Source organism: Pseudonaja textilis, chromosome 2 (genome assembly GCF_049901715.1).
Source record: "Pseudonaja textilis isolate UNSWEBS1 chromosome 2, rPseTex1.2, whole genome shotgun sequence".
In the NCBI taxonomy this organism is placed as follows: domain Eukaryota; kingdom Metazoa; phylum Chordata; class Lepidosauria; order Squamata; family Elapidae; genus Pseudonaja; species Pseudonaja textilis.
In genome coordinates, this window is record NC_141991.1 from 97,748,708 (window position 1) to 97,765,357 (window position 16,650).

At 43.5% G+C, this 16,650-nt stretch overlaps 1 protein-coding gene across 9 annotated transcripts in view; it reads left to right on the plus strand.

Moving 5' to 3' along the window:
• ADGRL1 (adhesion G protein-coupled receptor L1) overlaps positions 1-15,511 on the plus strand; it is a 144,413-nt gene extending 128,902 nt beyond the window's left edge. For 5 of the 9 annotated variants that reach the window (XM_087924646.1, XM_087924647.1, XM_087924640.1 and 2 more), the window contains 6 exons: positions 3,290-3,458; positions 4,854-4,982; positions 5,151-5,247; positions 5,617-5,745; positions 6,100-6,117; positions 8,033-15,511. In XM_087924646.1, coding sequence (XP_087780772.1) covers positions 3,290-3,458; positions 4,854-4,982; positions 5,151-5,247; positions 5,617-5,745; positions 6,100-6,117; positions 8,033-8,811 — 1,321 coding nt within the window. In that variant the 3' untranslated portion in view covers positions 8,812-15,511. Of the gene's footprint in view, positions 1-3,289; positions 3,459-4,853; positions 4,983-5,150; positions 5,248-5,616; positions 5,746-6,099; positions 6,149-8,032 lie in introns of all 9 variants that reach the window. The other 4 variants (XM_087924645.1, XM_087924643.1, XM_087924644.1 and 1 more) reach the window with 2 other exon arrangements.
• The last annotated feature ends 1,139 nt before the right edge of the window (positions 15,512-16,650 follow it).

A 16,650-nucleotide genomic window follows, 5' to 3' on the forward strand; every position in this document is an offset into this window, starting at 1 on the left:
TGTAAGGAAAGTGGTATAACAACAGAAACCCTACATTGTTCTAACTGCCCAATTATAAGAACATACACTCAACATTAGTAGACTGCTAGTGCAAATATCAAGTCAGTGAGAGAAAAATCCATGTACATTCTAACTTTCATATATCACTCAACTGGGAGAGGACTTATGTTATGCTTTTAAAAAACTGTATACACGAGAAGGCATTCTTATTGAAGTTTTTCAGGTGTATTACTGTACATATGAAACAGGAGGCAGAGCAAGTAGTATGCTGATCTGAGAATCAAAATGAGTTAAGGTTGATTCAGCCCATGTATGATTCTGGGATTGAGGCTAATAATAATATAAAAATATAATTAAAACTAGAGGCCACTTCTTTGAAAATACTTTGTATTCTAAAAGTAGTTTATCACAAGTGACCAAGAGGTAGACCTTCTGTTGCAAGGCTCCCCGCCGCCCCTCCGCCACTAGACTCTCCCACTATGTGGCAATCTTCTGTGCCTGTTATCAGCATCACTATAAAAAGAACAGAGTAAGGCAATGATTTGGACTTTCTTTGCTGTAAAAGCAGAAATGGGAAGCAAACCTTTCAGGGAAAATAACCAGAAATGCAACTGTATATCAGGGATATTTTAGTGAGAAATCCCTTTTGAAAAGAATGTACTCAAAGATCCAGATATAAATAAAAATTTACTGGGAATGGGAAGAATAAGGGAAGGCAATAATCATATGAAGAATATTCTGAATAGAAAAGAATGAGGCCACGCCTTGTTACACGATTTCTATCTGAGGAAGCTCACTCTTTCTTTCTAAGATACATGGATAGTTCCTTATAAAGTGGAAGGTATATGACGGGGAATATTCAACTTCCTGTATTTAAAAAAAAACATTATTGAGAACAAACATATTTATGGAATCTAAGAGCAGCAAAAACCATTGCTTTAATGAAAATTGTTCTTCAATCTAAAGAAAGTATCTTTCATTTCTGAGTTTCTGGAACTTTCTTCTTACTAATTCCAGTAATATCAATTCCTATAGAATGAAGTTTAAGAAAGATGTATGAATGTGTGCTCAGAAACAAAACTGAATATCTAGTTATTCAGGCTTTCTGGTGTGAGGCCAGCTTACAAAGAAAGGGCTAGGCTGGGGCATAGTTGTATTACAAAAAAGAGGTGTGTGTTAAATTTGGAATACTTTTGATGTTTTAAAACACCAGAAGATTAAAATAAATATTGCTATGTGTGCGAGAGAGAAAGAAGAGGAAAAAAAAATGCTTAGATGACTACCAAACTAAATTTAAGACACAGAACTATAGGGAACTGTGAATGGGGAGTGTGATGTGACATTCCCCTGCCCCCAGGGGTGGGATTCAAATTTTTTAACAACTGGTTCTGAGGGCAGGTCTAGGTCGATGTGGCCATGTGACTGGGTGGGTGCGGCTTCTTTTTTGTGGCAGCCCCTCCCCCCCCCATTTTTTGCCTCCTGGGCCTCAGGAAAGCCTTCTGGGGGGTGTTTTGCTCCCAGGAAGCTTCCCTAGGGGGCTAGGAAAGCACATGGGGGGGCCAGCACCCACCCACCCACCCCCCATCCCCTCCACGCGCTTCTTTTTGCTTCCTAGGCCTCAGGGAAGCCTCCTGTGTGAAGCAGTAAGACAACAAGGGGGATCTTGGCACAGCTGATCATTGGAATAGCTGATCATCGGGAGCGGAAAATAGAAATAACTTAAGGGGTGGCTGGGCAGGGAAGAACGCAGTCAGCAATGTCGGGCATGCACACAATGTTACACATGCACGATAAGGATTGACAGGGCGAGGAGGGGAGGGGTGGGCAGAGAGGGGTGAGGCCAGCCAGGGGCACAATTTGCTGGTTCTCCGAACTGTGCAGAATCATAACAACTGGTTCTATAGAACCGGTCCGAACTGGTAGAATGCCACCCCTGCCTGCTCCCAATTTCGTTTGCAATACATGAATAAAACCAGAGGGTAATAGCAGAGGGCAAAAGTAAAAGAAGCAGCTTTATAGACATCAGCATGATTGGATAAAGATGAGTAAGAAAACAGAGCCCACTAAGCAGTTTTTTGACTAGTAACATCGGACACACACAACCTCATCAGAGAACTGGAAGAGATTTTTATTTTTATTTTCTCATCTCATATCTTCTCACCCATTTCTTTCTGGTTCACCCTCTGGCATCGGCAAACATCACAGAGGAAGTCTTCCCTTCATTATGTATACAGAAAAACAAGTCGCAGTGTTCAGTCACACACTTTCTCTTTCCTCACTCCTAAACTTACCCTTGGGGGAAAAAAACCCTATGAAAAACAGTTAATAAATTCTTTCTTAGAGAGCAAGGAAGAAGACATGACTATTAAGGCTTGGGAATGTGAGTTGGCCTGGAGAAATAATAACGTGTTCCTGCCATTTTTACCTTACCTTGGATTTTATAATCACTATCTGTTACTCAGGATACAAGTCATTTAAATTTCACTTAAGGTCCTTAAGTTTCTCCTTGTGGCTTGTTGTGTAAATGAGCACTTTGGTGTATTTTTGTCATAAAATGTGCAGCACAAACAGATTCTGGTCCAGAGGTGGTATTCAACAGGTTCTGACCAGTTCGGGAGAACCGGTAGAGAAAATTTTGAATAGTTCAGAAAACTGGCAAATACCACCTCTGACTGGAGATTTTACAGTATCCTTCCCCTGGCACGCCCACCAAGCCACGCCCACAGAACCAGTAGTAAAAAAAATTGAATCCCACCACTGTTCTGGTCCATTTATCCAGTAGCTCCATCTCATCAAGCATTGAGTCCGTCCCTTAAAAACCATCTTCGTTTTCTCAAGTCAAGCTTGCCCTGTGTACAAAGTTGAAGAACCTTTTCCGAAGGTAGGAGGAAGATGTGAGTAGTGAAGCTCCAATGTTATCCAGGCTCATCTTTTTATATATATAATATATTTGTTTTTTTTTTATTAACAAAAGTAAAATACAAAACGGAAAAACAACAAAAATATGCATCTAGTACTAATAACAACAAAAAAGAAAAAAGATTGATGTACAAAGAGAAAAGAAAAAAAAACGATCCAAGTATCAACTAAATTTAACATCCAACATATAGAATCCACCCTGGCTGGATGCTGGGGAGAAAAAAAAGATGAATTATCCTCCCCTTTACATAGTGGGTCTACTAATAGTTATAAGCTTTCCCGTCCCTATTGGTTTAATATTAAATGAGCAAATGTTCCAGGTGAGGGGAATCAATGCCCATCTTGAATTTACTCGTCTCTCTTTCTACAGGTCTTGGGCACTTGGAGCCATTACTCTGCTTTTTCTCCTGGGCCTCACCTGGGCCTTCGGCCTCCTCTTTATCAACAAGGAGTCTATTGTCATGGCCTACCTCTTCACTACCTTCAATGCTTTCCAGGGCATGTTCTTCTTTGTTTTTCATTGTGCACTGCAGAAAAAGGTGGGTAGTCTTGGTATTGAAGAACATGACACGGGTTAGAGAGTGGGAGGTTGAGGCAATCCGGTGGAGCTGATGCCGCAAGATGCTGGTTAAGGAGCTTTATAAAAGCAAGAGGGGCTTCCTAGTCCGCGGTCTGGGCTTCTTTGCAGAAAAGCAGCATTGACTGTAGGATACTTTGAATCTGCATTGACTAGTTATGGATCGAACTTTCTGATGAAACAATGTTATTCAATCATAGACAACCTATGACCGCTAGGTCATCATTTCAGAGATATTTCTTTACAGAGCCCTCAATGTCTTTAACCATGGAAGAGCTTCTAATGTACTTGAGCAGTTCTTTACAATTCAAGAGACCGATTCAGAAACATAAGATGCCTTGAAAGTAGCCCATGTTGAATTGTATAAGCACATTCAAGCATCAACATTTGATCAGAGGAAATGTTTTATAACATTTTTTTTATTTTGTCATAACATGCTTTATAATAGTTTTATGTCATAAAGTGTTTTATAAAATTTGCCAAATTCCAGGAGTCCTGGGTTTTAGGTGCATTCTCTAAGTTAGCCCACTTGCGGTACCTTGGTTGAAAAAGTTTTGCCCCGTTTTGCTTAGTTAAGAGTTACAGACACAAAAGTTTGGTAGAATATAGATACTAGTCTTAATACTTAGATAATTAAGACATCAGATTGGTATAGATTTTGTATATGAATAAAAGCTCTAGTTTTGAACCTAGATGACTTAAATCGTGCACAACTCATTGTGATTTGTGAGAAAAAGCATATTTGACTTTTTCAGACAGTGATTGCTACCTGGATTTGTTTGGTTTTGTAACTACTCCTCTTTATTTTAAAAATATTGCTGACAAATTGAGACACCTTTTTAGTTTATACACTGTTCCTTATTTATGCAATTAAGTGAACATTGCATCTTTAGTCTTGCATGATGGTAAAGATTGTTTCTGAAAAGCTAAGAATAGTTGGTAAAACAACGGAACATCATGGAGAGTCCTTGTGTTACTGGGAAGTATTCTTATGCGCACCAGTCAAAGCAGAGGTGGTGTTCAGCAGGTTCGGACCAGTTCTGGAGAACTGATAGTGGAAATTTGGAGTAGTTCGGAGAGCCAGTAAATGCCACCTATGACTGGAGATTTTACAGTATCCTTCCCCTGGCACGCCCACTAAGCCATGCCCACAGAACCGGTGGTAAAAAAATTTGAATCCCACCAGTGAGTCAAAGGATATTGTGTAAGCATTTTGTCTTTCTCTTGTTAATGCATGTACATATGTGGTAAGTAGGACCCCTCTTAAGGCCTAGTACAATGAATGACTTGTCTGAAAGAGAGTGGAACAATGCATTTTCTCCCTTTCCTTTCTTCTCGTTCCCCTCTTTTGCATTAGGTGCACCGCGAGTTCAGCAAATGCCTGCGACATGCATCCTGTTGCCTCCGGAGCCAACCAGGTGCCACGCTAGGCTCCCTCAAGACCTCAGCTATCCGCAGCAACAACCGCTACTACTCTGGAACACAGGTAAAATCTGGCAGGGATTAGTGAAAATCAGTCATTGAATAGATGATTTAGTTAAATCTATTTAGCCAAACTAAAAGTTTTTAAGAAGCCCAAGGCATGAATGTAAGGTGAATGGGGGAAACAGACAGATAAAGTTCTGTTAAATGCAGAATGGGGCTGTTTTTTCAGAGCCGAATCCGGAGAATGTGGAATGATACTGTGAGGAAACAGACTGAGTCCAGTTTCATGGCAGGTGATCTCAACAGTACTCCGACACTTAATCGAGGTGAGTGGTCCATCATTTCCAATGACCCTGCTCTAAACCAGAATGGCAATCTGCACCCGTACAAGTGAAGAGGGAAATCAGTACTGCTGAGTAAGAATATCTCCTGCCTTAAGCAGGCAGTTACAAAGCCCCCTCTTCAACTCCTAACCCAAGACTCTGCATCAACTTCTCTTTCTTAGCTATCTCCAGATGTCCTCCCGAGAACGATAGATCTCCAGTCTAGTTTATATGGTATATATCATTCCTCCAAAGAGCTTCTTTATGTTTTACCACCCTTTGCCACCCACCACTCTGACACTTTTTCTTGTCTAGTTGCGGACATTTGTGTCCTGCAGAATCGTAACACTTATGCATACACTCTCTTTGCAGGTACAATGGGGAACCACCTGTTGACCAACCCCGTGCTGCAGACACGGGGCGGGAGCAGTCCCTACAACACACTCATTGCTGAGTCTGTGGGCTTCAACCCTGCCTCACCCCCTGTCTTCAACTCTCCAGGTAAGATAGTCACCCTCTTGAAAGAGAATCCTTCCTTTTCATTTCTGAGTTTGTGGTTGGAAAAAGGCCCTGCCTACCTCCATGCACCTAGTAAGTAGAAGGGACATGATACAAACCTGGACTACAGGACATGCATTGTACACACTGGGGCAGAGCAACCTTTTCAACTCTGCAGAGGTTGGAGTTGAGACTATCCATGCAAACCACACACTCTTCCACCAAACTTTGACCAGATGGGATACAACGATTATGGATCATATCTAATATTTGACAAAAAGCTGTGGCCACCTGGGTAACTCCCTTTTCTTTTTCTTTTTCTTCCCTTTTTTCTCTCCTAATCGATGCTGCCTCCAGGGAGCTTCCGAGAGTCCAGTACGTCCCTCCTTTCCAGTTCCATTTCGCAGTAATGTTTCCTTCATTGCTAGTTTGACTGGCAGGCTGGGGTGGGTGCGCAACAGGCATGGGCAAGCGTGTGCCATTCTATCTGTCGGCTGCAGGGAGTGCTGGCTCCGGGAGGGACTCTTCGGGCTTTACTTTCCCATATCTTTCTCTGTGGGGAGGCCGCATGGTTTTTGCAGTACTAGCTGTGGGCACCAGATGGAGCAAATAGCCCCCACGGAGCCCCAAAATAACCCAACCTAGCCACTCTCCCAGTCACACTGGGTTAAAGCAGTGGGCCCAGTGATCTGGCTGGGGCTCCCTCCCTAAAGTATCTCCTTCACTGTTGGGAGATAGTTTACTCTGTTGCCTTTCAACATCTTTCTTCTGCGGGCAAAGAGGTGGCATCCATACTGCATAATGCATGTGGCTGTGCTTGGCTAAATTAGGCATTTCCCATATGGCTGCTTTCTTCTCCATCACCCTATAAGTTATGCGCAAGTACACTTTTCTACACACGGACACATTTAAACGCCTAAAAACCCCATTTGACATATGTAAGTGGTCATTGCTCAAGATGCAGCTGTTCTAACACAAGCATTTTAAAATCCTGTACCCTTGAACCCTGAGTGATTTTGCACACAACCAAAGGAGAAGTGAATTACAGATGCCGACTACATGAACAAGAAAATCAAAATTATCCAACTTCTCTTTAGAAATACACCTTCTTAATGACAACAGCTCCATATGTTTGTTCTTTGTTTTAGAATGCTGGGGTCTAATAATCAAAGTGACTCTATGCTTGTTTTTAAAGCTTGTGGATATAGGGAGCCCCAAACAAGGGAGAAAATAAGATGCTATTGCATACACCCATTTTGAACACTTCTGGAAATATTTGGGCCTTGCTTATTTAGGGAGTGGCTCCTTTACTTTGGGACAGCAACTCCCTATCTTAATTTGAGTGTTTTCTCAAAAATGTAGGGATTATCCCACATTGGGTATAGTCTGATAATTTTTTCCCCAATGGTGCAGTTATATAACTTGATATTCTAGGGTTTTCTGGGGGAGGGACTATTTCCTTAGGTCAGAAGTCTTCAAACTTGGCAACTTTTAGACTTGTGGACTTCAACTCCCAGAATTTTCCAGCCAGCTTACAGGTCTTAAAGTTGCCAAGTTTGGTGACCCCTGCCTGAGATGAATACTTCTAAATGTGGTTATCCAGCCCTGTTGCCTTTGGGTAGCCGGTGTCTGTTGCATCTGTGCCTGAAAATCCTACTCTGAAGGCTCTTCAGCCAAGAGCAAATCAGTAAAAACCAATTGGCATTTCCCATATGGCTGTTTGCTTCTCCATCACCTTCTTTTGTTTACTAGGAGCGGGTTTGGTTAAGAAGGTTCCTTGTCTTTTCCACAGGGTGGTAGATATAGTTAGATCAAATCTTCAGAGCATCTTGTTGAAATAAAGGAGCCCGTATTAGAACTCTGACATAAGCCCTCCCCCAACCCCGAAAATGCGCTGGCCAATTCAGTTCAGCATAAATTGCCTTTCCAGCAGCAGTTTTAGATTCACTTCTCTTGGCCTTTTTTTTTTTTTTTGCAGAGGATAGAGGTGGAGTCAGTTTGATGCTACCTTCTTTCTTTGAGCACAAGCCAATGATCTTGGGAATCATCCCATATGATTCCCCTCCGGGCAATTCTCCTTTGTCCCAGAGCACAAACACATCCATAGTGCTTGTGTGCCTGAACATTCATAAGTTCATGCTGCTCAGCTGTCTTTCATACGTTTCTGGTGAACAGCTTGCCTTTTAATGTACATCTTGGAGTTACTGCTTCCACTACCCCCCAGAAGGTGCGCAGGGCCTCCCTCCCTATTTTCTGCCACTAATGCCCCTATCTGTGCTGCCCCTTACAGAGCACCCCCTGAACAACAGCCGAGACGCTTGTGGCATGGACACCCTCCCGCTCAATGGCAACTTCAATAACAGCTACTCCCTCCGCAGTGGTGACTTCTCCGCCGAGGGTACCAAGATGGCTGATTGTCGACGAAACCTGAGTGATGCTGCGGCCTTTGAAAAAATGATCATCTCTGAGCTGGTGCATAACAACTTGAGAGGGGGAGGCAGTGTGGCAGTCAAGGGAGGCGGGGGCTCCACTGAGACCTCCAACCCCCCTGGGCCTCCTCCCCCTCCCAATGTAGTAGCAGGGGGAGGGGGAACCAACAATGAGGATGACGCCATTGTGCCTGATGCCCCTTCCTTGACACATGAGGAGAACATGGAAATTGAACTTATGTATAAGGCCTTAGAGGAGCCACTCTTGCTTCAGAGGGCACAGTCCATCCTCTACCAGAGCGACCTGGAGGAGTCAGAAAGCTGCACAGCTGACCTGACAGAGGGGGGTGACGGCCAAGTTCCTTCACCCAACAGGGACTCATTATACACCAGTATGACCAATCTGAGGGACTCCCCGTATCCGGACAGCAGCCCTGAGGCAGTTGGGGAAGTGCTTCCTCATGCCCAAGCCATCAATGAGATCTACTATACCAACCGGCCAGCCTTGGTGCCACGCAACCAGCTCCAGGCCTACTACCAAGTCCGGAGACCCAGCCATGATGGGTATTTGGTCCCAGCAAGCTTAGAGAACCCTGCAGTGGAGGGAGATGGCCAAATGCAGCTGGTGACCAGCCTCTGAGGGGCTGACAAGGGACTTAAGGGACCATACCTCCTAACCCCAACATGGCATCCTTGCTGTGACCTGAACATTTTCATTTTTTTGCTGGAGAAATGGTGGGGAAGAAGAGAATGGAGCAGGCTGGGGGATGAGTGGAAGAGAGAAGGTGGAAGAAAGAGTGGAGGCAGAGGTCTTCTCCAAAGGGATGGGTAGCCATTTCATCCAGTTATCTTTCCATCCACTTCGTTTTCCAGACAGAAAGTGAGACATTGCCGATTAGAAGATCCCATTTCCTTTTCCAGGCAAACGCAATGGAGGGAAGAGAGCAGTACCTAGGCAAGAAGATCAGACTTATGACAATACCTCCTAGACAATGGAGAAGGAACAATAGATTGAGAAAGTTTGAAAGTTGAAAATTAGTTTTTATTGCTTCAGTAATCAAAGCCATGGGGGTGCCATGTGCAGAGAATGGGGCACATGGAGAAATACCCTGCACCCACTCTCCACCCTCCCTTTATTGGCTTGTCTTCAACAACAAGAAAACACGAACAAAAAGGCATACGGCCTTCTTAGGGTTTAGACGCTGCCAACGGCCACCACCCTGCCCCATGTCATAGGGAAAGGTACACGTGGGGGGAAAGGAAGGAGTTGTTCAGTTGATGCTAAGACCACAACTGGCCTTCCAGCATTGGTTGGAAAGCCCACAGGTTATCAGTGGGGTTTCTATTGGCTCCTTATTTGCTGCCTCTGGTGGCAAGACTGCAGGGAAAAAAAATGATCTTCCTTCTTTTCCCCTTTGTCTTTTTAAAGCTACATAGATGTACTTAAGCTGCAGCATTGCTTCTGGGGAAGAAGGAGGAAGTAGCACTAAGCTGGCTTGTTTTCATTTTTGCTTTACTTTTTGTTGCCACGTTCCCCCTTTTAATTTCTTTTCTGTGGCCACCAAGCTTGAAATCGTACAAAATACAGATGAGGAGGGATGGCACTGAGGGCAGCTGTCAACTGGGTCGATCCCTCAACCCAATCTACTGTGTTCCTTCTCCAACACTTAAGAAGAATCATCTTCCTTCTCTTTCATTCCTGCCTGTGAAGATGCAAAAGCAAAAATCAGGAGTACTTGCAAGGCAAATATGGCTGCCATCCGAACATATTTGGGACCATGCAGGGAGAATGAGTGTTGAACTTTCCCCGCCCCCCCCCCCGCGCCCCCACCCCAAAACTGGATGGATTGTGTCTTTCAAACGAAGAAAAACAAAACAAAAAACACTAACCCAGACTGCACTTTTTCCCCAAAGGAAGAAATAGCAAATCTCCCTCTTCAAGCACAACTCCGACTTTTCTCAGCAGCTCTTTTTCCTGGGAGAGCCAGAGGAGGGACCGGTCTCACCTAGAGGCACCATATCTCTGGCGGGCGGTGGGCAGGGTGAACAAGGGGGAAGGGATATCAGTTGAAATGCTGTAAATAGGAGATCCTCAAAACAACAACCAAGAATTGATTTACTCACTTGAAAAAAAGGAAAACTACAAACCAAGGAACTTTTTCTGTCTGGGTTTGAAATATATCTATATCTATATCCCGATATATATAGATATATAGCACTCCGCTCTGCTCTGGCCCCATGTGTATATGGGAGCGTTCAAGAGGAAAGAAATCCCCTGCTTTGATGAAGACAGTGGGACGGGGGTGGAGCTGACCAAGAGCAGATTTTTACAATCAATGGGGGAAAAAAAAACATTTTGGCACAATTTTTATGTAATATATAACATATACTGCGTCATTTCTGTGACCTTGAAGCATTTTCCCTTTCCTTCCAGATGAGGTACTTTTTTCATACATCCTGATGAAGTTGGTTATTTTCTCATTAACTGACACTTTGCAACTGTGGGTGGGTGGGGAAAAATCAAAGTTTTTACCGCAAGACCCAAAGATGCTGTAGTTCTGCAACGCTGTAGGTGCCAGGAAAATCCTTTGCTTTTAGAAATTTTAGTAGCAGGGGTGGGCAGAATTGCATTTCATTTCCTTTTTTTTTTAAAAAAGGAACCACACTGCGTGTATTTATTTGAACCATCCAGGCTAGCATTTGCCAGGTGACATTCTATCAAAAAAGGGAAGTGATGTGTGGTTTCACTGGCCAGAGCCTCAAAGCATTCAGTGTTTTGGTTTCGTTTTGTTTGGCTTTTGATCCTCTGAGAGCTGGTAGATCGGTGACTTTTCAAAGCAAAAACAGAGAATCAGCTCTTTTTAAGCAAGCTTTCTAGATAGCTTGGGCTTTCTCTCTCAGCATCAGCGAGGAAGATGAACCATCCTCCGGTGTCTTGTCCCTTTGTCTCTTACCTCACTGCCAATATTAATGAACCAACACCCCCCCCTCAGTAAATTACCACATAGGATCCTTTAGTTGCTTTGGATTTCACCAGGAGACAAGTCTAATCCCAGTGCATTTGCATTTTCAGTTCCTCAGTTTTTCCCTGGAGTGTGGCTTGACTAGATCTTTCTAACAAACGCTGGGGCACACCCACATATACCCCACAAACTGTCCTTGAATAATTTGGGGGGAAAGAGAAACCATGCTACATGTCTTTTTCGACCAGTAACCCAAATATTGTGGAAGGTTATCTGCCAGCAGCAACAAAACATGTAAGTGAACTGCATTCCATAGCTTTACATCTAAGATAAATAGACAGCTCTCTGGAGTGCAGAGCTTGGGCTGGTATGTGTTCAAATCAAGAGGACTTATGCATAGTAGAATTAGATGGAATATTCTGCATAAAACCTCCGCACCCACCCCCGCTCCAGCTCACAGTAATAGCCACACTCCTGTTTTAAGTCACAATGAAACTGGCACTTATTAAAGATGTTCAAACATCTTTTGCTTTATATCCAGATCATAAATTCACAGGGCACAAGGGAATGGATAGCAGGGCTTTTTGTGCTATTGTATTACTCATTAGTATGGTGGCGCAAGAAATGGAGAGGATTGGCTAGGGTTGCTAATAAACCCTCCAGAGTCCAAACTCCTTCTGCCACAATTTTGATTTTGCCCCCAAGTCATTGCGTGATTAAGTGAAAATAAGGTCCACTTTCATTTCCCTGTTCCATCCACAACCTATGGTTTTGATCGGTCCCCTTCCAATACCAAATGGCCTTATTCACCCCACATCCCTTTGCTGCATTGATCCAAGGAAGGCTCTTGGTTCAGGAACCTCCTTGGCTTTTATACCAAGAGGTACCTCCATGCGGAAACCTCGCATTAAAAGCAAAATGAAAACAAAGAAACCAAAGACTGCCCTTGTTCTCCTTGGGAAGAGTTGAAGCTATGAGGATTGAGTTTCTGGCAGCCCAACATAAAGCTTTGCACTTTCCTGCATGTTAGGTGTTCAAGGTCCATTCCGCTGATGAAATTTGGAGGAAGGAAGAAATCAGGCAGATGAGTTAGTATCAGTGTTATTGCATGCACTTTTCTGGTTATCAGAGAAAATGTGGGGAAAGGGGCTATATTGATAGGAGCTGTGATAAGGGGATTTTAGGGTCCAGCTTCAAACATTGTCAGCTTTATACAGACAGGCAGCCTCTTCCTGTTCTCACATTTGGAATTTAACATTGCCCCGTTCTTTGAATGCTAGTTGCCTCCATGCAAAACACTTATGTTTTGAACTTGAACAAGCTATATAGACACAGAGGCAGGTATTTTAAAATTAAGCTAAACAGAGAGGCCCCAAAAGTTCTTTATATTAATGAGAATGAGTAGTGATACAACTAGCTGTAAGCAAACACGGGGGCGGGGGACGGAATAGGGTCCATATGTCACTCAATATGACTGTCTAGAGCAGTGCTTTTCAACTTCCGCAGCTTTCTGACAGGTGGATGTCAACTCCCAGAATTCCCACCCAATGTAACATACTGCCTGGGGGAATTCTAGGAGTTGACGTCCACTCATCTGAGTTGAGAAACACTAGTCTAAAGCTGCAATAATTTCATGTAGGAATATGTGAGGAGAGGAGATTAACAGCATCACAATGTCCCTGATGTAACAAAGCAGTGCAAATGGTGAGTTCTAGTTTAATTGCCCAGTAGCAGAATTTTTAAAATGGTTTTGTTTTGCATTTGGAAGGCAGGCCCAAGGAACATATCAACAAGCTGTGAGAATCCAGATATGTGATTTGCAGAAACTAGTTTTAAAGCAGACTGAGCTTATTATAATTTAAATGGAGGATACCTCCATGCTCAATATTTCAGAAGATAACATGCCTGGGATGCAATTATATTTCAACATTACACCTCTTTATTTATAGTCACATGTTATAATCTTTCTCCTCGGGCTTTTGAAGTTTCCCACTTCTTTGTTCTTACAGCACTTGTAAGGGGGCGGGAGGGACATATAACATCCAAAATAACATTATGCTCTAAATAGGGTTTTACCATAGGTTGTAGAAAGGCACTGTGTTGCTTGCTGCTCCCCTAACACTGAAGTTGCTGGGGGTGGGGGTGAGGTTTACTGCCACAGCAAAGCTGATACCATTATACTTTCCACCTTGAATCCAAGACCTTACGTATGTGTGTCATTAAGATCTATTAGCAGGTTGTAGAGAATTGGTGGGTGAATATAATTTCCCTCTGCAGTAATGATATTACTAATCTCAAAATTGCATTTATTGGAAGAATATAGAGTTTTGCTTCTTAAGATTTTTCCTGGGGACCGCATCATTCAGATGCCCTCGCCTCATTCCAGAAACATACACTATAGAAGGACACCACTGAGTCCTGTTGTGCTGCTTCCAAAAAACTCAGTGTCATTAAGTCCGAGGTCCTGGGTTGAGTTGGTCAGGGGGAGTGTCGTTAGCTTAGGTCTTGTGCAAATTAATATAGTACAGATACTGAATTGTCATGTCGTTGTACAGGATCCCTCTTTACATTTGTCTTTTATTTTATAATGCTGAAATCTCATTCTGGAGGTCATAGGAAGGAATGAAAAATATCAAATGTTTGAAGAAGAAAACCAGGAGATAGGTATCGCTCATCATCAGTGCTAGGAGACAGTAATTGCTACTTACATGCTGATAGCCAGAGAGGGCATAGGCTTCCTGATGAGAGCCTGCCCAGCTTCCCATTCAAGAATAGTTTTAAATGTCTCTGGTTGTTCTGTACATGGCGTTCATTTCTGCTTGCAATCCATTAATTGAAGGGCCTGGACTACAGTTCTCTTTCTCTACACTTTTGTCTAAGACTTATGCAAATCCGTGAGCTCCACTCACTTTAGCAAAAGTATTCTATTCAGCTTTTCCAGAGCCATTTCTTATCACTGCCTTGGTGCAATGCAATCAGATGTGCAAGTTGATCCAAATTGTCCCCCCTGGCCTTCAGGCCAGCATAGCATGGAGGGTATGGGCCATTATATGGACTATGTTCTCCATTCTTCTGAAGATGGGCGGGGAAGTCAGCCCTCACCAGCTACACTGTTGTCTGCTCATCAAGGCCATCTCTGTTGTCTCTAAACCTGGCTGTCTGCAAGTCAACACAAGGGGCACATATGCATAAGCTAGTTCAGGACAGCACTACCTCTAAGGCAACTTTAGAACTCAGACTCTACTGCTCTAAATATCACTCTGAGCTTAATCACTGGAAGCAGTGGCACACGGGCTCTGTTACCTTTTTGTGTGAGAGTGAAATGCACTTCTTTCTCTGCTAGGAACTCTCAGGCTGCTTCCAAAGTCTTCATATGTGAGACTGAAGGGTTATTATTTTGCAAAGTCCATGCGAGGACAGCTATAAAGCCTGAACCAGCAACCAGCAGCTCTCAAAAGTGGAGAACTGCTCATCCTTCTCAAATTACATGAACAAGGCTGGTGTTCCAGTAGGATCTCTGTTTAAGGGGAGTCCGTTTTCCTATTATTTCACGAGGAAGAGTCTTCTGTCGGCTCCTTATCCCAGCAACTCCTCACTTGAAACTGGTCTTGTTTTTAAGGTCCTATGCACCAGCCTGTGCCTCTCTGTGTGTGCTGGGATGCCCTTGAAACAAGACCACCAGGGGTTCCAGTGAGAGCTCTTGTGCCAGTAGATTAGTCTACCCCAACAGTGGTGCTGGCTGGGATTGTGAGACTTAAACAGTCAGGGAGAGACTGAGTTGGGGAAGGTTGCATTAAATGTTTCCATATCAAGCAAGCACAACAGTGCAAGAGAAGTGTTTGCACTAGGACAGGGAGGGGATGTGTGGTGGCAGAAGAGATGATGGCGGCAGACTCTGGAGAGCTTCACTCTGGTTTCCGGTTCAAGCCACACTGCCTCTTTGAAGCTGTCCCATCGCAGCCCTTTCCCTGCCTCCATTTGCTTTCCCAGTTCAGTTTCCCTCCAGGTTTACCGGTGAAGCCGTGCCTTTTGAATGGCAGCGTGAAGGAAGGCCTGGGCCAAGTAGTTCAGGGCTAGTGGGGAACAGTTTGACTCATGCTCTCCCACCTTGGTCCCTCACTTCCCCTTCTTCCCTATGGTGCTGATCCATTTCTATTTCCACTCCATTGCTTTGGTCTAGTACGTCTCTTCTTCCTTTCCATTTCTCTGTCTTTCAGTTCCTTTCCCTTCCCTTCAACATGCCAAACCAATTTTGGGTCGAGTGCATTAAACAGAAAAAAAAATATATAATGAAAATTTTAAAAATATTTAAAAAAATGGAAACTTGTTGAGTTACAAAAAAAAATAAAATAATAAAGGAAATACAATTTCTTGGAACTCTAGGTGGCTGTGATTTTTTTTTCAGTGTTAATTTGTTCAGCAGAACAAAGGCAAGGATGGTTAAGCCTCTTAACTAACAATTTAATCTAACATAATTCTCCTGGGGGCTCTAAAACAAGCCAAATTCTTGTGTCGGTACTGAAATAACGAAGCCTCAGTCAGGCTCATTCATTCTAAGGATGAAACCAACTATTGAACGTAACACTGTTCTAACATGCATGGTTTTTTTTAAAAAGGTCTGAGAATAGTCTTGTTTTCCTAGCAACGGCCGGAATTGGCTAAACATATTTTGCTTTGCTTTGTCTGGATAAGAACTGAAAAGTTGACAAGAGTCTGTTCCCATTTCACAGCTTAAAATAGTTGCTGCTGTGATGAAAACAAGAAGTAAGAAGTAGAGAAAGGGACACAACTCACTGGTACGACCCAAACAACAGTTCCCATTTGTTGGATCAGGAAAGGCCTCAGTAGCTTGGTTATTATGCTGCTGATCTAGAAAAAAACACCAAACTACTTTAGAAGGGCAACAATTTGGTTCATAATAAGGGAAACCCTGTGTTTTTAAAGGAGCCAAACTATCAAAAAATTTCTAGCTCGTGAGATTTCTTTCTATTCTGTTGGGGAGCTGGAGAGAAAGAAAGGTGTCTGGATTGTGAACTCCTGTGGAGGGGGCGTCTCTCCACCATTTTTTTCTGCAGGACACCCACAGAAGAACTCGGCATGCCAGGCTAACCACAGCCTGTACCTAGAGGCTGTTGTGCTACCCTTGCCACCCTCTCGAGGAGACCCACTACGATTCTTCATTATCCTCATTGGTTGTGCTCAGGAATGGCCCCTCCATGAGAAGGCTGAGGGTGAGGAGATCCTGGGGCTACTCATTATTAACTTCCGGACTCCTCAGGCATTCTGTCAAAGGGAAGGGATGCTTGGTGTTGTAATTCCAGAATATCTGAAAGGCCTCAGGTTAGACGTAGACTGCAAGGAGCTGCTGTGCCATATTCTACCTATTCCACAACTATCTCTGGAGCCATTTTTCTTTCCTCACAAAGCACGCAGAGCAGCCTCCACTCTGGCACTGCCTTTGTATGGATTTTAACCTCCTGCTCAGTTGTCTCTGAACAGATTACTTAGACCCCCCA